The 24,066-nt window shown below is 39.9% G+C and overlaps 1 protein-coding gene across 3 annotated transcripts in view; it reads left to right on the forward strand.

The window, feature by feature from the left end:
- LOC102288833 (MICOS complex subunit mic25) overlaps positions 1 to 24,066 on the forward strand; it is a 52,245-nt gene that overhangs the window by 3,553 nt on the left and 24,626 nt on the right. For 2 of the 3 annotated variants that reach the window (XM_005918581.3, XM_005918584.2), the window contains exons 5-6: positions 12,846 to 12,866; positions 17,539 to 17,622. In XM_005918581.3, coding sequence (XP_005918643.1) covers positions 12,846 to 12,866; positions 17,539 to 17,622 — 105 coding nt within the window. The remainder of the gene's footprint in view (positions 1 to 12,845; positions 12,867 to 17,538; positions 17,623 to 24,066) is intronic. The other variant, XM_005918582.2, reaches the window with a different exon arrangement.

Here is a 24,066-nt window from a genome sequence, read left to right on the forward strand (position 1 = left end):
TGTGTGTGTGTGTGTGTGTGTGTGTGTGTGTGTGTGTGTGTGTGTGTGTCTTAAACAAGTGTGTTAAACTTGGATAGTGTTTCTCTTGTTAGTGACATCTATGTATAATTATGAGCAATGAACTATTGCTGATGATTAATTAGCAGTTCTCTCCCTGGTGGCTTCACTTGGCTCTGCTAAAGTTAAACATTGTGGAATTCCTACAACCCCGTCTCCCTCACTCTCTTTCTCCCCTCCAATTGATTTGTCCTGCAGTGTCTTTTCAGCGTGCCAGCCCGCTGTAATGAATACTGAATGAAGCCGCTGGCTTAGCTTACGCTGATACGGGCACCAAACATTTAATAATGTTGCATTGCAATGAGAAACTGAGCACTTCCCCTCAAAGCCTTGTTTTCTACTTTTTCTGTCAGGACAAGTCAATACAAGGCGTCAGTGTGTGTGTGAAGCTGTGTGTTTGTGTTCAAGGAGGGATGGACTAAAAGTGTTGCCTGTCTGTGGTTGTAAAGAGCAGAAAAGAAGTGTTGAGGAGACTCTGTCATTGCTTCTAGCGTGTTTGAGAAGGTTGAGCCTCACAGGTACAGGTGCAAACTATTTAAGTAAAAGGAAAGGGATTTTATTTATTTATTTATTTTTAGCCTTTAGGTGATGATAGAGTTGCTGTAGATAACCTGCACCTAGAGGTTCCCACCTTTTCCTCTTTCTCACTTGTCTTTCTTTTTCAGTCTCACCTCTAACTCTCCCTTATTTCTGCTCAGCTAACACATTTATTATTCCTCAGCTTGATTTCTATCCTGCTTAAACAATAACCCATCCTTAATTGACCAAAAACGATAAGACAAAACCTAGAAGACCTTAGTTCTGAGATAATAAGATGATAAACATTTTCCTGCTTGTGCTGTATTGCTTCAACTTTTTAGTGCATTCAAAGAACTGATTTAAAAGCTCCTCCATTCTTAGCGGGTGGGCTTCCCTCTCTTCTTTGTATTTTCCATTGACCTTACATTGGAAACGACCTTGCAAAAACGCAGCTGGAGGCTCAAAGAACAGCTTTCCCAAGCCCCCTGTCTTTCCCCATTACACTTTCAAATGCACTTTGAGTAGTTTCTGCGCTTGCCATGTTCCTTAAAGGCAGATGCATTCTCACACACACTTCTGTGACACTCGCCACAGTATATTGGCACATATAGCGCACGCTTCTGGCCTGTTTCCCCCCCTGTGCATTTTTAGCTCTCCAGCATCAAAACTGTGTGTTATGGGGAAATTCTGGTTCAGCTGTGGTGGTGTCCGTGGGCCCATCTAACTGCAGAGACCACATGTGTCTGCGTCTGTTATCAGATGGGGGCAGTATTTATAAAAAAAAAAAAAAAAGGGGGGGGGTCTGACCAGCGTACTTGTCAGTCAACAGAAAGGGTCATCCATGTTGAACAACATGCAGTTGAGATTTTGGAGGCCTGCACAGGAGCATGTTTGTGTTGGTTGAAAACCCCTCTCCGGAGGCATATGCCTCTGCACACAACCTCGGTAGCATTAAGCATTACTGGTGGGTTGATTAGGGGGGTGTGAAGGCATGTACCCACTGAAGAGCTGCTCCTCACACTGCCTCAGGCTGCCTGTCACAAACATTCACATTAGCCATTTACCCCACACTCATTACCGACCAACACCACCACCGCCATGAGTATTTGTGTCTGTCTGTGTCATTGCATATGTATACCTGTGCATTAAGCTGGCTCCATCTGCCAATCCACTCATAATGTTGACTCTTTCCATCTACGGCCCATTAATTCTTTCACATTAACTATAATACTATAAGAGTCTAGCTATCTTTTCTTTTACAGACTTGTTAGTTATTTTGGTCAGACTTTTTCACACTTATTCGCCAAATGTGTAACACTTTCTCAAATTGTAGCTGTGTTCTTGCTGTACTCCCCAGTTAACACTGTCTGTTTTAACTAATGATATCATTGTGGAAGAAGTGTGTTTTCAGAAATAGTGCCACTGAAATTTAGGGTAAAGATTAGGACTAATAATAGCTAACAATCCCTATTATTAGAGGAGCTTCTTCTCCTTTTTGCTCGTCCCTTTAGGGATCACCCGAGTGGATCAACTCTCTCCATCTCATCCTCTCGCCCTCCTGTCACGCCAAGTTCTTACACATCCTCCTTCACTACATCTATAAATCTTCTCTATGGCAAAAATATTACACCGGATGCCATTCCTGATGCAGATCCCCATTTATCAAGATTGGGAATGGCACTAGAAGTGTACTGGCTTGCCACCCTAATCGTACCCCACCACACAGTTGAAGATATTACCCTTAAAATACATTTGTAATGGTTTTTTGGGGGCAGATGATGCTTTCAAATTGGGTTTATTTATTTTTAATGTGTATCAGATGATGTGGGGAATCTGTGTACTCCTCCAAAGTTTATTTTCTGTACAGTGCTGGATTCTTTTCTACTCCTACTTCTGACTCATATTTCACCATGTCCAAGTTCTCACCCCACCTACAAAGGTGCTCTTAAGAAGTGCATTCAACTTGGCTCTTGCAGTGTGTCATCCTGTCTCATTCTGAGACTATATTTAACTGTTACACCACGAGTGAAGACACAGAAGAGATGACGCGTTACATTAACACCTAGTCCCTTCTCCTCTCCTTTCTTTCATTAGCACCTCCTGTGTTTGTTTTTTCCCCTGCCTGTTCTCTCCACCTCAGAGGTGTCATTTCTGTTGCAAGTAAAATGCAATTAGTATGCACAGGTATTCAGTGCTGAGCATCTAACACCCGGAGACATGCAGACAACAACAAGCATCTGCTTGAAGCTATTGAATTTCAGAAGCCGGAAGGGTGTGAAGAATAGACTTTAATACCTGTGTGTGGACCACGGGTGAATGTTTGTATTCCTGTATATTAAAAGCATTCTTTTATCTGCTGTCTCCAGTGAAGAAATCGTGATAAACAGCAACATGAGTGCTCATACTATTCTAATTCAGATCTGCTTAGCAGAGTTCCAGATGGATCCATTTCAGTGACAATATTATGAAGGAACTAATAAAAACTAAAGGCACTGATATATATGAAGATAATCTTAGCAGAGAAGAACAAATAGACTGAGTGCCAGCTATGAATCTTTTTATAAGAATTTACTGTTGATCAGTCTTTTGAGCTTTTTCTGTCGTTCTTGAAAGTGTTTGTATTATTATAATTCTGCATGTTATAGTGTAGAATTTATATTTGCACTAAAGATGACGACTCGTTTGTGTTCTACAAAACAAGAAGAAACCCTGCCCCCCCACAAAATTCAAGAGTCAAAGATTTATTTATTTTTTGTCAATTTGCTTCTTGTACAGGACATTCAAGAGAATCAAAATTCTGTTTCTTTCACCTTCATATAAAGAAAAAATGAGAAAAGACGAAGCACTCGCCAGGGAATACATAAAAACGAAACCTAAAAAGAATAGTGGTAGTAGTGGAAAATATAAATAAAAGAATAGAATAGCTTGAGAGATGTACAATAATGGTAGTGCAAATGGCCAACAGGAAAGCTGCTTTTGCGAAGCTTTGGTTGAATCTGTTGAACTGTAAAGAATGCTTTTTGTTTTTTGTTTTTTTTGTTGTTTTTTTCATGTGGAAATATAGTTGGTAGCACAGTTTTAGCTGAAGTGTGTGCGATAAGAGGTGATGTGCCCGTTTGGTCAGTCCTCGTGTTCTCACACCTCCTCCTTCCTTTTAACACCCTCGCCAGATTGTGGGTTATAGATTTAAATCCTGCAGCAGGTAGTTCTGTAAGTCTAAAAATGTAAATGTTGCTGTGAGGCGATGCTTCTAGGAATTTGATGTCTTTAGTCGTTTTGTTTCCTTTTATAGCAACATGCAGCCTGTTTCTCTTTACCATATATTTCTAAGTAATTTCCATTTTCAGTTATAAGTTGATATGCCTGCTATTTGGACGTTTTTCATGGTGACATAATAGGATGTAAGCCAGTAAAGTTTCACTAGATGGCGCTGTTGATGCATGTTTGGTTAGCAGAGGATTAAAAGAAGGATGAATGTGTGTTCTGCACAGCAACATGTGCTCCTGGGCAACATGTTCTTCCAGCATTTATTCCTCCTCCTCTGTGTCTCATCTTTTTATCTGCCCTTTATGTGTGTGTGTGTGCCGTGTGTGTGTGCCGTGTGTGTGTGCCGTGTGTGTGTGCCGTGTGTGACTGATGACTCAGAGTGAAGCATTTGACACTGTCCAGAAAACCGATGATGAAAACCAGGGTGAAAAGCACAGAATTCATTAAAGTCAGACCTGAGATGACAAACACTCAGACCACAGGGTTGATGCCACACATGTTAACAGTATTGCCCAGCTGCTGTGTAGAAACACTCGGAGATGACACTTGACAAGACTGGAAATGTTGTGTTTTGCACTGAATATGCAGCCTTTCAGCTACAAGATGTTCTCACTAACCAGCAGGCCCCCCTGCTGTCTAAGTCTAAAAGACATTTGTCTCATTACTGAGTAGAATTCTCTGCAAAAGATCTCTCTGCTGTTGTTTCAGCACATTGCCACACTTTTATTGATTACTTTAACCTTTATCTTTTAATTAACTGTTTCCATTATCTCTGTGATTACATACACTAAGCGTTAGGATATTATTTATTAACATACTCATTTATATGCTTGCCTGGAATTGTATACCTCCTTGCTGATTTGGCCTGTGGCTACGCTATTCTGTCTGTTCTAATTACTTCAAGTATACGAATCGAGCAACAAGCGTGTGGCTTCAGCTCTAATTCATGGGATACTTTCTCATTAAGGCAAGATAACCTACACCTAATTCAATAGTTTCACATGATTATAGAGCAGATTATCTGATCTTGTAGGTGTACAAGATCAGGTGATCACTGCTTGAGGTTGTACTTTCATTCAGTATTTATCTTTCCACATTTGTTTTTTTTTGGCTGCCTGACTAGAAATCTTTATGGAAACACAAACATTTAATTTAGCCTGACATTTTAGATGCAGTCACATTCAATGTGTTTGCTTTTCTTTGTCTACCACCATTCGTTTTGTCTTGACCCACCCATTATAGTAGCCTGAGAAGTAATTGTGACTGTTATGATGGCTGGTTGTGGTAGAAAATGGCAGCATTAGACTAAAGATGATCCATAGAGCTCAGAAGTAGAGAAACACAGTTGGGGAAAGACTGTAGTAGCTGAAAGGCAGATAGAAGATAATTTATTACTATAGCCCTTACAAATGAAGACGTCTCACTATGACTGTCTGGCTAGATAGCCAGGCCTGGTTATTGGCCAAAGACACAGAGGCAGGAGGATGACAAGAGAGAGGAGATACTTGATCAATAAAAAGAATGCTTGTGGAAAAGCATGTGTAGATATTGCAGTGGATTGAGAGGACTTTGTACTGAAACTGAGTGGGTCCACCATAAGAGAGGCGTTTGAGTCCAGCAGAATGACGTGCTGTGAAGGTGCACACGGCGTTTTATAGAAGCCGACTGAGGATGAAGTACAAGCGATTCAGACACACACATTCACACACGGCTAAATCACTTGTTATCAGCTAGTGTAATCACAGACTTGACATCTTTTCTGCATGTTAAAGCAGTTAAGCCCTTTGTGCACACTCTCACTCGCTCACACACTCGCACCGTACATCGTCTAAAGCAACGGTAATTGCTGACGAGCAGAGCGCTCACCAGATGAGGAGATTTTGATCGGTGCCGAGCAGCGAGTGAGCGCCTCGCACAAATCCTGTCAGTTCAAAGGACAAATGTGTAGGCCTGGAATACCTCTCCACTCTCCAGGAGAGTGGTTGTGATGTAATGAGACGGCTGGACAAGACCTATTATCCACAGGAAAAAAAATATTTCCTCTCAGATAATTGTTCTCATAGGAGGCTATAATGATTAATGTTTGAACACTCAAAGTATGAGTCAAAGGTTTTAAAATTTTAGGAGTTTTTGCTAATTGTTAAAGTAAAATGTTAGGTTGACTGGGCTGAAGCTTCCACAGAGGAAAAACAAAGGCAGGAGTGCTGACCCTGAATTTGTTTTATGTGAAAGTTTTATTTAGTGTAAAGTGTAAAAGTAAAGTGTAAAGTGTGCGTGTTAGTCCCCATAAGGAAATAGTTCCTCTGCATTTAACCCATTCACCCAGTGAAGCAGTGGGCAGCCACCAGTGCAGCGCCCGGGGAGCAGTGTGTAGGGACGGTACCTTGCTCAGGGGTACCTCAGGGTAGCCGTTCAGTGGAGTCGAACCCCCGACCTTCCGATCATGGGGCCACCACTCTACCTACTGAGCTATTCCTGCCCGCGTTTGATTCTAGCTTTTGTTTTTGCTTCATGTGGAAGTCTCAAAATTCCCAAGATATTACTTAAGAAAATTATATTTGCAGCTTTAACGTTTAATACTATTAATAATATTAATGATTTATATGATAAAGAGTAAACATTGAATCTTGGCTCTGTTTACCAGAGAACACATTTTAAAACAGGTAGTAGAACATAGTCTAATTTCAGGAGTCAAAGAAAATGAAATTCAAAATCTATTCTAGTTATTTATTTACTTATTTAGGCAAAACTTATTCTTCATAAGATGAAAAGACTCTTCAAGACAGAATCATTTGGTAAGGTTTTCTTTTGCTTTCTTTTACGATTCCCCAGTTTTCCAACAAAGCCTCTTTCTTTTTAGTTGAATTGCATCATTTTGCCTCAATCCCTCCTTTCACTTTTTTCATCTTAGTGTCTTTTTCACTCTCGGTCTCTGTGACAGTCTGTGGTGCAAAGCAGGCTGATGATGAAGTGTTAATTCATTTAACCTCCCCCAGCTATGTGACGACAACACACATTTAATGAGCAAACAGCTAGACTAACCAATTCATGGCTTTTGTGTTTGTAGTACACTGTGTGTGCGTTCTCATGTTTGGTTTTACGTGTCTCTTGTGGCTGCATGCAGCTATGTACTTCATAAACAGATGTCAGGCTGAGGATTTATGCTCATGTATGTAAACATCACCCTGTTTCTTACTAACACCCCCTGCTGTTTGTTTTTGTGTATCAACTATGAATTGTAAATTCAGTCCAGTTGTTATAGAAGATGTAAACTCAATGGCCATGTTTGTCAAGTGCAGCTGTTCAACTGCCCATTAATGCAGAGACCTAATCACCCAATCACATGACAGCACATCGATGCTGCAATGCATCTAAAGTTCAAACCAGTAAGCACTCTTTCTAACCAAGGTATGAAGAAGAGTATCTCTGTTGAACTCTACATGTTTAACATTGGAGCACAATGTCCACAGCTGCTTAAGACCACACCAGGTGCCATTCTAGTCGGCTAAGAACTGAAGCTACAGTTGGCCTGGGTTCACCAGAGGTTGGGCAGTAGAAGATTGTTGCCTGGTCTCATGAGTCTAGATTTGTGCTACAACAGTTGGATTGTATCAACAGTTCAAATTCATCAAAATTGCTGATGAGGTGACGTGGTGTTAAAGCAGGGTTCTACGCAGCTGGTTCAAAAGCTTGACCATGAAATACAGCTTCCCAGGTAGAAAATATTTTTCAGTTTTATTGTGTGACAATATTGTGCAGCTCTGGCCAAGATAGAAGGTTAATTCAGTTCAGGTCAATTCAGTCACCTCAAGGTGCTTTATATTGTAAGCTTGAGTCCCTACAATAATAGAGAAAAACTCCAACAATCAAACCATCGCTCTTTGAGCAAGCACTTGATGAGTGGACATAGTGCAAGTAAAAAAAACAACAACTCCCTTTTAACAGGAAGAAACCTCTGGCAGCACAACGCTCAGGGAGGGGCAGCCATCTGAAGGTGGGAGGTTAATGGAATAGAATTCAACTTTACTGTCATTGCACACGTCACAGGTACAAGGCAACGAAATGCAGTTTGCAGCCATCCAGAAGTGCTTTAGCCATGATATAGATATATTACAAATATATATTAGCAATAATATAGATATGTAAGTATATTACAGAAATGGGTCTATTATGGTATGTAATAATGTACACAGTATGAAGGTATGTTATGAATATGCTATAACTAGATGTACAGGCTGTAGGAAGTACAGGCTATGAACAGGATATAAATATGAAGTAAAAAAACTATACAGAAATATGAGATGTACAGAAATGTGAACTATGCAGGTTATAAACAGTTGTAGAATTAAAAATTATCGTATTGTACAGAATGATTATTTACACAGAATTATACAGTAGTGCAGTTAAGATATGTGGATAATTTCTACAGAGGCTATATAAAGTGCTAGTGGTTGTGAGTGGTGGTTCAGTCCATGTTATTATTGTGTGTATGAGGGTACAGGTGTGTGTGTGTGTGTGTGTGTGTGTGTGTGTGTGTAGGTGATTGTGGGTGTTTGTGTCTCCTAACTAAGTGCCTTTGGTTACTGTTAAAATAAATGTAAAGCTACCTTTGTGCTTGACTTATGTTGTGTTATTGCAAATAATGTGTCACTGTTGCGCTATAATCCCTTAAAGATAACTATGAGTTTGCTATATTCAAATGGCCACAAAGAAGTAAGGCAGTTCTGAGGGTGAAAGGGGATCCGACCCAGTACGCCCAAGGTGTATCTAATGTAGTGTCCAGTTTTTCTGTTATTCGATTAAAAAAAAAATGACTTGATTTATGACAGAATCATAGCATGGTAGCCAATTACTGTTTTACTGTTTTTTAAAATTAAGATATTTCTGGAGAACTGATGTGAATGTATGTTTGGGATATTAGTTGTGACTGTGACATGGATGTAATACTCCAACCTGCAGCTGTGAATACAGTGTCAATGAGTTTTTTTATAAAACAATGGATGAAAATGTTTGACACGCATCACACACTGCCTCTGGCTTCTGTTACTCATTGTTTGATGTATCTGCCCTTATTCATTGGAGAGGGCAAGTAATGGTGCACAATGCCCCTGCTGCTCCCTGTAAATAAAAATTAACCCAGTTATAAATTGTTTGGTTGACATTTTGAATTAGTGGAGTTTTATTTAAATAAAAGGGTGGAAACGATTAAAAAAAGTGATAAATAATTAAAATTGTCAGTGACCTGTACAGATTGTAACTTATGTCTTTTTAAAAGTGATGGACATGTGTAAGCTCAAGTTCATACAAATGCTCTTCATCAGTACCAGTAGATTTTTAGTGAAGATGGCAACAACCAAACGAGAGGTGGGGTGACAGCACTTAGCTTTACCCATGGTGTTTATTACTGGCACAAGTGATGAATGTGCTTACTTCATTTGAGATGGCAGGAAGAAAGCTGTCACTGAATTAGCCCTTATTTTCTCCTCTCTGTCTGTGTTGGTGCCGTTCTCTCTTCCTCTCCACCTCTTTCTCCCTAATTAAAAAGCCAAATCAGGAGTTAAACTGTGTCTGCCAGTGACATTCTCCAGCCTAATCCTCATTTTAGCCCTCTTTCCTCATCTTCTCTCTCGCCTCTCCTGACTGCGAGTATAAAACCACGGCAAAATCTTTTCTCCCCAAACACAGATTTATTCAAATGTACCATTTGCATAATTCAGTATTTACATAATTGATTTTCAAGGAAGCATTTCTCACCATGTGAGGTGGCTTTGCAGACCAAAAGGTCTCATCTTGACACGCACGTGCACGCACGTTCTTAGTGAAGTGTCACATTCTCTGCCACTGTTATTCAGTTTTTAACTCCCACAGAGAGACAGACATGTGTGTACACACACACACACACACACACACACACACACACACACACACACACACACACACACACACAACACACACACACACACACACACACACACACAGTGTTGCTCTAACATTTCAAGTCTAAATGAAGCATGAAGCATCTGTTGACCCTCATGATACACCCAGCAAACACAATTCAGCTCAGCATAGATTAATCAAATCTATTGAGATCCATTAAATTGGTGTGGTTGTGTGGAGGGGGTGTCATTATTTTGCTTCCTTGCACTGCAACTTCTCCCTAGAAGTCAGTGTCCTGGAAAAACGACCAAGAGCACAACATGCAAACCCCAAGAGGTGGAAAAGCAAAAACACCCTGCATAAATCTCTACAACTGTACAAATTTTACTTCTCTAAGGGTAATGTTAGTAGAAGGACTTAAACAAAAATGAACACTGCTTTCCAAAAAAACATTTAAGTGTGTCTGTAGTTTGCCACAGACCTGGATGTTCCACAAAACTTCCTGACCACTTTGTTCTTTGCCCACATGAGACAAAAATGCATAATCCTATGTTTGGAGGATAAAAGGCAATGCAGACCAACTCCAGAATCTCATCCCATTTGTGAAGGATGCTGTATGAAGCATCACAGTTTGGGGCTGCTTTGCTAACTCAGGTTCTGGATGCCGTTCAATTATTGAAGGAGTGAATTTAAAAAGGGTTTAAAGAAATTTCACATTAGACTGTTAGGGCTGTCAACTCAAACCACATGAAAGATGGATAAAAACTTGTAGATTCACTATCTACAAAATATATTGATGAAATATGAAAATTCAGATTTTGGAATGGCAAGGTCAGATACTGTGGGATGACCAGAAGATGGCTGTTCAACTGAGACATGGAAGTAAGACTGAAGGAGGACTTTAGGGAGGAATGATCCAAATGTTTGTTCTGTAAGACTCAAAAGCACCAAAAAGCATCTAGTAAGATCAATGCAGCTGAAGAAGCAAATAACAAAAAATTCAAGTTTTTTCCAGAATTGGAAATGTCTGAAACAGTTTGATCAGACTTTAAATGAACCCTACCACTCCCCGCCATAAACTCCCTGTGATATCTGATTGCACACGTCTGAGAACAGCGCGGGTAATTGTCTGGAGAATTCACAGTGAGGAAGTGAACGTCACGTGTCCTGCCTCCTGCACAGACACTAACTTTGCCTTAGCCAAATGATTCAGTAGTAAGAAGAGCAACTTTAAAATTTGTTAAAGTTTAAATTTGAAATGTTGTTGGTACGGTTACCTGCAGTCTAATAATTTTTTAAGGAATATTCCTAAACTGTTGACCTGATCTACATACAAACACAATCTGATCTGCAGACGGTTATAAACCAGCTGTATGTGTTTCTGTTAACTGAGGGATCACAGTGAATTCTATATGTATTGGCTTGATCTAGGTTCCCTGGGAATTAACCTTAGTCTAATTGGAATTCTTCTTTGGCTGTGTTATTGCTAGCTCAGTGGATTCAGACTCTTAATGTTCACATTGAGGCTGCTAACTGCTGGTCATCAGGGAGCTCGGAGCTGGAAAACAATGAGTGGATGCGTCTGAAATGCTATGTGGGCTATGGCCCATGAACTGCACCAAACTGCTTGGGTGTGAGTTTGTCTGCATTTGTATCACAACAAGCCCCTTCACCTATCTTCTAAGTCTTTCATCTATGGAAATGGGATCGCCACACTCCTGTGAGCACTGCTGGGGTCTACATACACACAGCACAAACACAGTCACATTCAGACACATACTTGGTTTAGGGCCAGCCATTGAAGAGCAGGGAGGTTAAACAGATGGCATCGGCTGTATCTGTTACACGGATTACCCAACACACACATGCATTCTGCCGCAACTGGCTTTGTGAGTTCACCTCATTTAACTGAATGGTGTCTTTATGAGGCATAGCAACATTCGAGCCACCTACTGCTCTAGTCTGGCCCTTTCTGTCCCGTGTCTAATGCCAGACTGGCGGTACTTGGTAGCACTTCAAATTCCTTAACAGAATGTTTTTGATTTGGTGATATTCAAGAATATGCCGTATTATAAGATTTTATTATGGTAGTAAAGACTCGTATTGAGGCTTATAAATGATCATATAAATACAGCTGGTGAACAGCTAGTCTTGGCTGGCCTACTAAGAGGTCTTAAAGCAAACAGGAATCATACACATGTATAATTGCAATTGAACTGTTATTGTTAAAACTAAAAGTTGAGGCTTAAACTAACAGTAAATAATCTGTAGTTTGTTTGTTTTTGTTGTTGTTGTTCTGGGTTGTGTGTGTGTGTGTGTGCGTGTGTGTGTGTGCGTGCGTGTGTGTGCGTGTGTGTGTGTGTGTGTGCGTGTGTGTGTGTGTTTTTGTTTTGTTTTTTTAAGCCAGAGAGACTTCTCAGTCTCTGAAGTCACTTACCTGGATTATTGAGCATAAGAACAGGATATACACATGGTCCATTTTTGCATACTTTCTCTACCAACTCTATGTTGTGGTTTCTACTTTTTTACACTCTTTTAAAAGTGTAAAGATAATCTCTTCTCTCTCAACTGAAGAAAAAAATCAAGGCACATCATGAGATACAAGGCAGTGAAGTGAAACAGGGCATATAGGTGGTCAGGACAGGGTAGTGAGGACCGTGAGACTTGTTTAGATCCAAAAACATGTATGAAGATTTTGACACTTGTGATATAAGGTTACTTGGTTAGAGAGTCCATGTTGCAATATACTGGATGTATTATGAGTGCTATGAGTAAATGAAATGTGCCATATAAATAAACTTGCCATCGTTTGAAGGCTAGAATGACATCTCGGGTGACATTTTATATCTGGCAAATTAAGTTTAAATCTTAACCACTTGCTCTGCAGTGTGATGTATTAACCTTGTTCTGTCCTTGATCCTTTTCATTTCTTTCTTCTCTTGCTTTTTGCTACTTTCATTTGCCCCCTTTCTTTATATATCTCTACCTCACCTTCCTTCACTCTCATAATATACTTGTTGGTTGTTTGCTCTTCCTCTTTGTCTCTTTAACCATCTATTCCAACCCCGTGCCTTTCTTATATCCTCTACTGTCTAACTAACTCCTGCTCCTTCTCTCTCTCCCAGCCTGCAGATTTGGATGCCTGGGTAAGCAACACCACCATCGCTAGTGCCTGCTTCTTTTCTTTCTTTTTTCTTTCTTTTTTTTTTTTTTTTTTAAATCACTTTTTTTTTTCTTGCTCTTCCCTTCTTGCTCTCTCTCCTCTCTCCTCTCTCTCTCACTCTCTCTTCTCTATTCAAATGTCATGTTTTCATTGTGCATTAAAGCGAAGCTGTGAGTATGCTGCCGCCACCATTCCACACAACAACACTTTGGGAGGTATTCAGCTAGAAAATTACACATCATCTGTGCTGCTGGCAGAGGTGATTTTACTCACAAACACACATATATACACTCACATCCCTTAAGCGTCAGTGTAGAAAGGGAAAGCTCTGTGAGCACAGTATAGGGATTTACAGATGTGTTCCTTGGGAATACATGCGACTGTTAAGTTAGGATGAGATTAGATTGGATTACAATAAATGTGATGTCACTCAGCGTAAGAGTGTGCGTCTGCATGGTTGTACCCACCATATCAGCAAAAAGCAGAGAAGATCAGTAGATCAGTCAGGGAAGATGTTGTTGTTCCATCTGATCTATATCGCTCTCGCTAATGCACAACTCAGTACAGTAATCAGTCATCATTACACCATCACACTGTGTGTGTGTGTGTGTGTGTGTGTGTGTGTGTGTGTGTGTGTGTGTGTGTGTGTGTGTGTGTGATCTGTGTGTGTGTGTGGGTGTGTGGTGTGTGTGTGTGTGTGTTGTTGTGTGTGTGTGTGTGTGTGTGTGTGTGTGTGTGTGTGTGTAATACAGTCTTTCTGTTTCAGTTCTCTATAAATCCAGGGCCCATGGTTGCCTTTTGCTGCAGCACCCGCAGCCACTTACATTGTGTTCATGCACCATGTCGTGTTCATACTGTTGTAGCACTGCTTCACTCATTACCCATATTGGTTAGATATAATTTGCATTCATAAATGCCCTTCATGAACACTTATTGGCATTCATTTTTAAAATGTAGACACACATACACATACCGTACGTTCACCTTTATAGATTACAGGTAGAGAGAACTCAACCATCTCATGCACAGCGTGCTCGTTTAGCTAACTCTTCTAAGGCTGATGCAACTTAGCTATCTATATGCAATTAAGATTTTGCAGCTGTTTGGGTTTTTTAACTGCTGCATGATGAAACCTTTAACATATGTATGTAAACACTTGGGTCCTCAACCAGCTGGCAGGGTTTTTGGAGCAAGAGTTGAATTTAAGCTCACCTTAGTTTTATTACTGTATAATGCCTGTGTTCTGAATATCATGTTCTCATAGAAAGAGCACCGTACCTTTTTATTGCTAAATGAGTCAGTGACTGTCCAAGCAAAACACTTTCTTGCTTTTATGTTCCAGGCCATGTTTGTTTATTCAATTCACTGTATCTTTCTTTTTTCCATTTTAAATGTTGTGATCAGAGGTTCTTAAATTGGCTCAGTGAATAACATCCAGTAATATCACACACTGAGCTCAAGGCATGGCTAAACAACCCTGATCTGTAGTGTGCCTGCGTGACATTTGTGACATTGCTTCCTTACTTGCACAGTTCTTTTTCTTGCTTTTGTCACTTGTCTTTACACTTTTGCTACAGTTAACCACTGTATCTTCTTTTAAGATTATTTGAATCAGTATTTCTTATAAAGAAGTTATTTTCTGTCCTTTTTTTTTTGTAATATGAAATAATATCGACTCACTTTAAATTCTCAAGTAGTTAAAAGAAGGTGACTCCATAACAGTTCTCCTTTACAACAAGCATTTTCTTTGCAGCCACCATGCATGGGTATTTCTGACTTAAAGCTGATTTAAAGCTGATTTTCAGTGTATCTTTTTGACGTCTGCCTCCTGTCCTCCTCTGCTTGCATGCTGCTACGTCATGGCCCAAACTATGGGTCTTCCTACAGCCAATCTGCCACCTCGCTGCCTGTCAAAACTTGGCTAAAGCCATTCACCTCATCTTAACGCCAGCGACGCCATGTCAGCCCCTGCCACAGCTGCCCCAGTCTCATGCTACCTGAATAGTTTTGTAAGTTTTGTTACAATGCATGGACATAACCTTAAATAGCTGTTTTGTTGTTAATTGTTGTGTGTTACTTTGTGATGTAGATGTGTATAATCATAGACTTTCATCAAACTATATAAATAAAGTAGTGTATAGATAAGAACACATACATGTTACTGGAAAAATACATAACTATAAACTTGTGAAGGATATAATCATACCTAGAAAGTTCTCCTTGTGCTATCTGTGTATCCCCCATATCTAAATGTGTTGTTAAAGGGCAGGTTTCTATGTTTTGTGTGCTCACTAGCAGTGAATAGATGGAGTGCCTTTTGTAGTCTGGCTTGCATTTTCTTGGTAAAAATCTGGAAAGTGTAACTTAAAAAGTGTTAGTGTTTTTTGCCTGTGGCTCTTTTGCTCCGGCAATTCTACAACTGTGCAATATTATATCAGTATTGAGTTCTATATATTAGATCAGTTATGTACTCAGATTATGATTGCACGGTGGGCAAAACAGTTCCAGTGCTAGTGAAACTAGACTCTGCAAGTACTTCCAAATACTGTACTCTGTAGCTACAGTAACAAGTGGCATATATATGTTGTCTGTCTTATTATTTGACAGGATTATTTTGTGATTTAAAAACTATTATTTTGCATGATGGTTACTGTGAGTAACCGTGTATTTCTACTTTGATTTACAGTGGGTGGACTGTGTAGTCAGAGTTGATATTTTGCTGTATTTTTCCAGTTCAGGGTTTTGCTGAAAGTCTTGAGGCTTTTAGCGCTACATTGCAGTCTTTAAATGAGCGCACATTCAGTCCTAAATGGGTAAATGGCTTGTATTTGTATAGCGCTTTACTTAGTCCCTAAGGACCCCAAAGCGCTTCACACTACATTCAGTCATGCACCCATTCACACACAAAAATACACAATACGATCCAAAATTGATGAGCCACACTTCATTTCTTTATTTTTTTCCAAAAAATGGGAAGCTGGTGCAGTGATTAATTGAAATTTGCAGTAATACTTGGAAATACTGTATATGAGTCAAAGAAAAAGGTGTTTTTACATTTTCAACAAGCTTGAAAGTCAATATTTGGTGTGACCACCTTTATTCTTCAAACTGTCTGAACTCTCTTACGCGGCTTTCTTGTCATTTCTTCAAGTAGTCTTTAGGAATAGTTCTTCAGACTTCTTGAAGGACATTCAAAGCTCTTCTTTGGATGTTTGCTGCCTTTTGTTCCATTCTCCCAAGATGTGCCGCACTGCTTCACTTATGATTTTTATTATTTTATTGTGGGGCCTTTACCTTACAATATAAAGCACTTTCAGGTGACTCTTGTTGTGAATTGGTCCTATATAAATAGAATTGAATAATGTTGACTTTATGACTTTAGTGCATTGGCAGTGTGTTTGAGCTCATTTTATGCTGAAAATGAAGCAATCGCTAATCAGACACTTTGCAGATCTGAAGATGCTTTTCTGTGTTCAGAATTTGGACGAGATCCCTAACACCACTGGCTGAAATGCATCCCCAAACCATGTCTGTGTTTTACAGACGGCTCTACACACACTCTGTTGGACATCTCCTGACCTCAGCATACACAGTGACAACTATTTGAAACAAAAATCTGGATTCCTCACACTGTCAGACCTGTTGCCACTGATTTTCAGTCTAGTTCTTGTGTATTTGGCAAACCTCTCTTTTCTTCCTGTTTTCCATCTTTAAGAATGGCTCCTTGGCAGCCACCTTTCCATCGAGACCATTTCTGATGAGACATCAGTGAGCAGTAGATGGATTAACCAAAGGTCCAAATGCATCACTCAGGACCTGTGTCAGGTCTTTGCTGGATTTTGTTTTCCTGTTTGTTAAGGACATGACTTTTAGATACTGTTCATCTGCTGTAGTCATTTCTTCAGGCCTGCTACTACATTTTTTTTCTTTTTGTTGTAGTTGTTGTTTTTCGCTCTGGTTTTGTCTTTTCTTTCCTTTTTTAAGGATGCACCACCCACCATGCAAAAATATGCCAGGTTTTCAGCTCTTTGGGACTCACCTGTTGGTGCAAAAATACTATTTTTATGGCGATCAAGCTGTGTTATCATCAGTATCTTTCATAGATTCAACTGGAACATTCTGTTAGTAACAAAGTGCCTAAAGATATAATTTAAAATTGGTTCTTTGCTGAGTTGTCTGTCATGTGTAGGCACAACTCTAGTTTTTCTTTTTAAGTTGGGTACCTTTTCACACTTGAATGATTCATAGATTACTGTTAAGTGACAAACAAGTCAGATACAAGGACTGGACTGAAACTCAGTGAAAAAGAAGCCAATGTCCAAAGAAGAAATCTAAAAAGACTTTCAGAAACTTGGAGACCTGAGACCATTTAAAAATGACAAAGTCTGGCAACTTGGAAGCAAAACCTAAAGAAAGGTGTGTCTTGAATCATTTGCACAGTACTATATGAAACCGGATCCCAAGACTACAATATTGATGTGACACAATAAACACTGACCAGTACCATCCAAGAATTTACACATGTATGTCATAAAACAAAGTGCTATGTCATTGTAAAGAATATCTGCAACAGCTGGTCTTCACATATCATTTAAAAAGTGGTATACTACTTATTCTTATTCTTTTTCCCTTTCCTTTCTCCCTCTCTCTTGCAGGCCCGAAACCTGGAGATGAAAGAAAGGGAGCTTGCTACTATATCTAGCTTCTATAGGGAGCAATTGGAAATACTGGAGAAAAAGGTAAAAGCCATGTCCTTATCTCATAAACATGACTGCTATTGCATATCAATATTGGCAACACTAACATTCGTATACTGTTTAAAACAAGAAGCCAAAACTCACCTGAATGGCTTTTCCATTTGTCCACTGGTTCCCTTGTTTTTCTGCTTTGTTTCTCCCCTCTGGAGAGGTTCCCTGATGGGTTTGTTAGAAAGATACAAGAATTTACATTTTTTAGATGTATAACAGCCGATCTCACTAATGAGATGAAAAACATCCTGTAGACTTGGAATGAAAAGACAACTTCACATATAAGGAATATCAAAACAAATCCTTAAGTGAGATACAGTATTACTCACGCTCCATAGAGATTAACATCTTGGTGGAATACAAGACACTGTTTCCTGTCTTGGAAATGCCTAGCCCACGTACCAGTGTCGGAATATGAATGTAAATGAATTAAAAGTTTCAGCAGGCAGATAAGAGGCGTGACTTTCTGTTGATGCGCCTGCACTCAAGAGGTTCCTCAGATAGCTGGAGTTGCCTAATGCAATGCACTGTGCTTTTCTGTTTTCTCATCACTGTATACCTTTGTTTTGTTTTTTAGTGCTTTAAAGGAATTGTTGTTTTCCCTCTACCTAATTTGCTTTTGATATTGTGCACGGTAAAAATCACTGCAATGGTGGTTTGATAAAGCTTTCTTTCAGTGTACCCAGTAAACTTTGTGAGGAGTAAGGCTGCACTGGCGTAGGATTTTGGTTGATACTCTAAAGCATATACAGATGCTGCAAGGACTGAAAGTAAATTTAGAAAGAACAATTCCAAATTAACACCGATGATAAAGTATAATGAAAAATTATGAATAATTAAATGTAAAGGAAACAGGGTTTGAATGGATGAGTGAATTTCTTTTCTGTTCATTATCTTTGTCATGTTTAATTTGACTGCTCATTTTAAACATGACAAAAGTTTTAAATAATCTCATGTGAGCCAAAAGGTCAGACTGCTGTAAACGTTCGGCTTCCATCAGTGTTTTCAACTCTTGGATCTGTTTGATGCCAAAAGGAGAGATTTCCCTGGCCGTCTCTTGGCTGTGGGCAAAGCAACCTCACCCACATGTTCTGTCTGACTCGACAGTTTGCTCTGCACAGGAAATGTATAATCAAACGTAGACGAATAGCAAACGTTTGATCATAAAGCAAGCTAGGGGGCGGCTCTGGCACAGGGGGTTGAGTGGGTCATCTACTAATTGGACAGTCAGTAGTTTGAGCCCCGAATCCCCCAGTCTGCATGTCAAAGTATCCTTGGGCAAGATGCATCCATCAGAGTGCGTCTAAATGTTGGGCAAAAGGCCTTAGGCATAGGAAAAAGCATTTTTATTAGTGGGTGCGTGGATGGGTAAATGAAGCTTTGTAGGAGGAGTGCTCAGAATAAAAAATTCCAATATTGTTTAAGCAATCATAAAAATCAAAGCAAAATATTGAATTTGCTTTATTTGTATTGTAGTTGTAAACATTTAAAGTAAGAGTCCCTATAAATAAAATGTGCAGTGAGATAATAGTCAGTCAATGTTATAGCACATTTCCCATATGTGCACTTATTAACAGGGACATAAATAGACATAGTTTCATACAGCTTACGATTGAAAGATTAAGTCTACCATTATGTTCCACATTAAGCAAGTGATTAGTGTTAACTTTGCTATTGATGTTTTTGCTGTCCACTTCCATTTTCCACATCTTATATCAGCTCCGACATCTAATTGAGGGACGGCTAATTCCAATAAAGAAGAGGAAAGCTTTTTTTCTTTGTCTACAGCTTGTTTACAAAAGCTCTTTGTCAGAAAACGATGACGTAAATACCCACAAGCACCTGCTTCCGCCTGGAGGAAATGAGGAGAACTCATAGAAAGTTGGCCTCAAAGAAACGGTAGCTAAATCAGCTTGTTTCAGACAGTTCATGAACTAAGGCCCAGTATAAGATAAGGGTTTCTCTGAAATGTGAATACTATAGTGATACCATAGTAGACTAAAAAAGAAAGATGGAACTGGAAATTAGTCCAATAAACTTTAAGGTTACATTGACATAACCTGATAGCAAAATACACAAAGGAAATGCACAAGGAAATGAAAAGGTATCCGGTAGATGCAAATAACCTTACTCCAGTTTCCCTTCCCATCGTCAGTCCCGTTTCCCTCCTTAAATCCCAGCTTTCCCTCAGGTATTTGGTAGACACTCCTGGGGTCTTGACTCCCTCTCTGCGCCTCTACTCAGTCTCTCCCTCCCTGTAGCAAGACCCATCAGGCAGAGGGTTACTTTATCTTCTCCCTAACACTCGCCTCCTTTAGGCCTGTGAGAAAACCTTTTACATAGGCAAGTTAAATGGGAGGGCCCCTGCACTCCGTGCAGCAAGCAACACGCGGTGCAATACTTGACGGAAGAGACTGATTGGCAGAAGAGTGCAGGATGGTCTATCTTTCTCCGCTTGCTGCTGCAGTCCCGTTTTCTATCTTTTTTATTTCGCCCCTCACTTGCACACAGCTGACCTGCATTTGAATGAGGAAGCTAAAAAGCAGGGTACTGAGAGGGAGAGATAAAGAAGCTATATGGACTGTGCATTAAACAGACAGTCTATCCTGAGCCGGCATCCACCCTCCTCCTTCTTTTTCTTCATTTTCCAGTCTAGCACTCCATTCATCCAGTTCTCCTTTCAAGCTTCCTCTCCATTTCCTTTGCTATCTTTTTTCTTTTCACTCGCTCATACCTGGTGCAAATTCCAGTGGGGCTGAAATAAATGGCCACTTAAAAGTTGAATTGTGACTGACACAGGTTATATACATAAATGCAAAGCACAGGCTGAAACAGTAATGTGTCTCACTTGTGACACAACTGATTCAATCAAGTCTTTAAATGGCTTTCCATACTTTAGCCTTTTTACATTCTGTGAAGACATGTCAAATGTTAGAACTGAGAAATGTTATCAGTAACAGGATTGGGTATTGTTGCAGCTCAATGTAAAACAGAGAAATTGAAAAGAATCCAGCCTGTTATCGGCACACAGTTCAAAAAGCTATTATCCGCGATTGTATGGAGGTCCATTAGTACGCATGGCATGGGTAACTCGTGCACCCAAGGAGCAATTCTTGAGCTGCTTTCTCTTTTAGCATGACAGATGCAACAGGCATGATTTCAAATGCAAATTTCAGATTTAAATTTGGCTGATGCACAGCAGACTGACAATCTTCAGACCTGGCTAGATCTGCAGGGCTTTATTTATTGGTTCATTGTATTATTTATCTCTAATTTTATTTTACATTGCAAATGGAGTTAGCCAAAGGTTGGAAAGGCTGTAAAAAAAATAAAATAAAATAAAGGACAATCCACTGGTAATCTGTGTGTGGCGTTCCACTGAATCAACATTTTACTTTGGCTTAGCGTCAGATTTTTCTAACTGGTTAATAATGGTGTATATAACTGTGTGCACACTGTGTGTGTGCCGGTGTGAGAATACACACAAGCAAGCTCTAGTGTCCAGTTTGCCTTAGGGATGAATGATGATAACAGGCTGTAATGTTTGTCTAAGGGCTGCGGAGACTGTTTGAATTCACTCCTGACACGAATGTGAAAACGGTGTGTGCATGTTTGTGTGCAGGAGTTTGTAGATTTGTGGGCTCTGACAGGTTTGCGCGCATGCTGTCATATCAGAAGTAATTGTGGACAATCCATTGCACAACTTCCACACATACATGTTGTGTATATACAAAACAACACACAAACGCTGCAACGCCGGCTGAACATACCAGTGCATCTTCTAATTCTGCTCCTTCCCAAATCTCCTTCCCTCCTCCTCTATTTTTTGGATGCCTCCCTAATCTCTCAACAGTGTAGAGGTAGTGTATATCTGTCTTCCTGTGGAAATATACCCTGTGACTCTGTAAACAAGCCTCACTTTAAAATTCACCTCTTTTAATCCCTTCTACCCCCCCTTTTGTCGACTGCTTCCTCAAAAAAAAAATTAATCCTCCTCCGTCCAAGCACGGCGCATGAAACAACCCCTCCCTCGAAATCCTGACATCAGCCCATCTCAGTCCACAGCTCCTGGAGGGTGTTCAGACAAGTGTACGCTCAAGGATCATCTGAACACAACAATTCAAGTAGAAACACAGATTTAGTCACACACCTGCATGTATGCAAGCTAATACACAACCACTAATCCCCTCCGTGAACCTTTCCAGCAACCCCAAAACCTTGCCTTCCCCCACTGAGGGCTGTCATCCCCTCTTTCTGCTTCTCCATATAGGGCTTTTGTCCCCATGGGTGGAAATGACTTGGAAGATCTCAGTGTGTGTATGCCAGTGATAGAGCTACCTCCTCTCTGTAGTCACGAGAGCTGAGCTAGGGCTATTCCTTGGGGTTTGTTCTTGACACAAAATAACGTGTGTGTGTGTGTGTGTGTGTGTATATATACACAACCACTGAACAGCATCACAGCCCCCCAAAGTTTCTGTTGGATTAGCTGTACCTGCCTAGTTTATTCACATATGTTGATTCTCTTGGTTTTTCCTTCGGTTTGTGTGGAGAAAAACAGACAAGATGTTCAAATGAAGCATGAAAGGCTCCAAATTGGAAAATTCCTGACAATCTCTGAAGAGCACACAGTTTGCAGGGGTAAAATATAGTGTTTCAAAGTATGTTTTACAAGCAGTGACGGCATAACTAGTGAAAAAGTTTGTTTTCATTGCAGTTTTCTGTGATTTTTTTATTTTATTTTTTTTTTTGATTTTTTTGCATCACTCAGTCACCTATCAACCACTGCCTTACCTCTCTGAAACCTTTTAAGATCGAGCTTTCGTTTAGGATTTGCCAAAAAATGACCCCTTTTGACAGCAAACATTTCGACACAGTCTGTATTTATAAAACAAGCATATTAAAGTCTGCAGTCCCTTTAAGGAAGGTCCTGCTATTGTGCATCTGTTTTATTGCGTTGACTTGGACACTTGATGGAGATGAGCTCTACCAGTGCTGTCCTCACTGTTACAAGTTAAAATGTTTGCTACAAAAAAGGTTCATTGTCAGCAACAAGTTCACTTTACCTTTAAACCATCTACTTGCTGCTTCTCTTTCTGGTGCCCAGCTCTCTTTGTCCTGCATAATCAGAGGCACCCATGGGTTTAAGCCCCTGTGGAGACATCTATTTTTTTTTTTTTTTTTTATTTTTTTTTTATATCTTGGCTCAAACACTTGATGTCCCACAAGGGAACCATAAACTTTCAAGTTTCAGCTCAGCCTTCCTCCGAGTCTGTCCATTGAGCCCATTGACCTGAGGCTAAGGGCTAAGCCACTAATGGGAGACTAAGTTCTTACCACAATATTCCCAAAGGGTGAACCAAAGTAGTAGCTTCACTCCAGCAAAAAATGAGTCTTTAATGTCCATGAATTCAGGGACTGGTTGCTAGTACTGTCAGATTATGGCATTTATTAGTGATGGTTTATGCTTAGTAGATTAATAAAACATCTGAGCAGAAGTTCAGAGGTCTGAAAATGTCTCTTCTTTCAAAGGTACAGGATGGTGGTATGAAATATGCTTGATTTGAAACCTTTGAGTTGGAGTTATTACTCCCCCATCCCTGTCAAGGTATGGTATTTAAACCTAGTCATATACTGGCAAAGGAGAGACATGGCGACAAGAGGAGTCTAATCCTGAGTTCTGTCCTGGATAATCCAATATAGCACAGCTAGGAAGCATAACTGGCAGTCATACACCTGGGGATGTTTGGCATTTTCACATTTTGAGTTACTGTGCAGCCCAAACATAAACTCAGGCAGATAGGGGAGGTAAAGTGTAGCTACATTTACATTAGCATGTTTATGCACCTCTGCATTGTTGTCCACATTTCTGTCTTAGCGACTGTTAGGTGTGTTTGAAAATGTTGTGGTTGGAAAAGGAAATTTATGTGCTGAATTGATTTATTATCATATTTATAATGGATCTTTTTGAATCCCATATAAAAGGTGATTCTTGTCTAAATCTGGTGCCTACAGCTTCACTACTTCATCAAAGTTGGTGCTGATTTGAAATATCCTCCTCCTTACAAGACTTATGACTCCTTTTTTCCATCTTTTCTTTAAAGAACAGGGATGAAGATAATGGAGAAGCAGATTATTACACCGTAGTGAATACTAAAAGATAGGATTAAGGAAAAGATGCCTATGACATTACTTGATTCAGTTCCAACACCAGACATTCAGATCAGAAATTGCATGTCTGCACATCAGCTTGAAATAATGAGATGAGAAAATGACTAGGGGGCACTGGAGGAGTAGGGGACTAGGGATTGTGGGGGAGGTTTGTGTTTGATCCCATCTCTTCTCTACTCCATCACTTCAATTATCTTCCTCTCCTATCACCCAGTCTTTTGGGAATATGGGGAATAATTAAGTAAAAGCCGGAGCACCGCGGTTATT

Source organism: Haplochromis burtoni, unplaced genomic scaffold (genome assembly GCF_018398535.1).
Source record: "Haplochromis burtoni strain Fernald_Lab_line unplaced genomic scaffold, NCSU_Asbu1 Contig_32, whole genome shotgun sequence".
Taxonomy (NCBI): Eukaryota; Metazoa; Chordata; class Actinopteri; order Cichliformes; family Cichlidae; genus Haplochromis; species Haplochromis burtoni.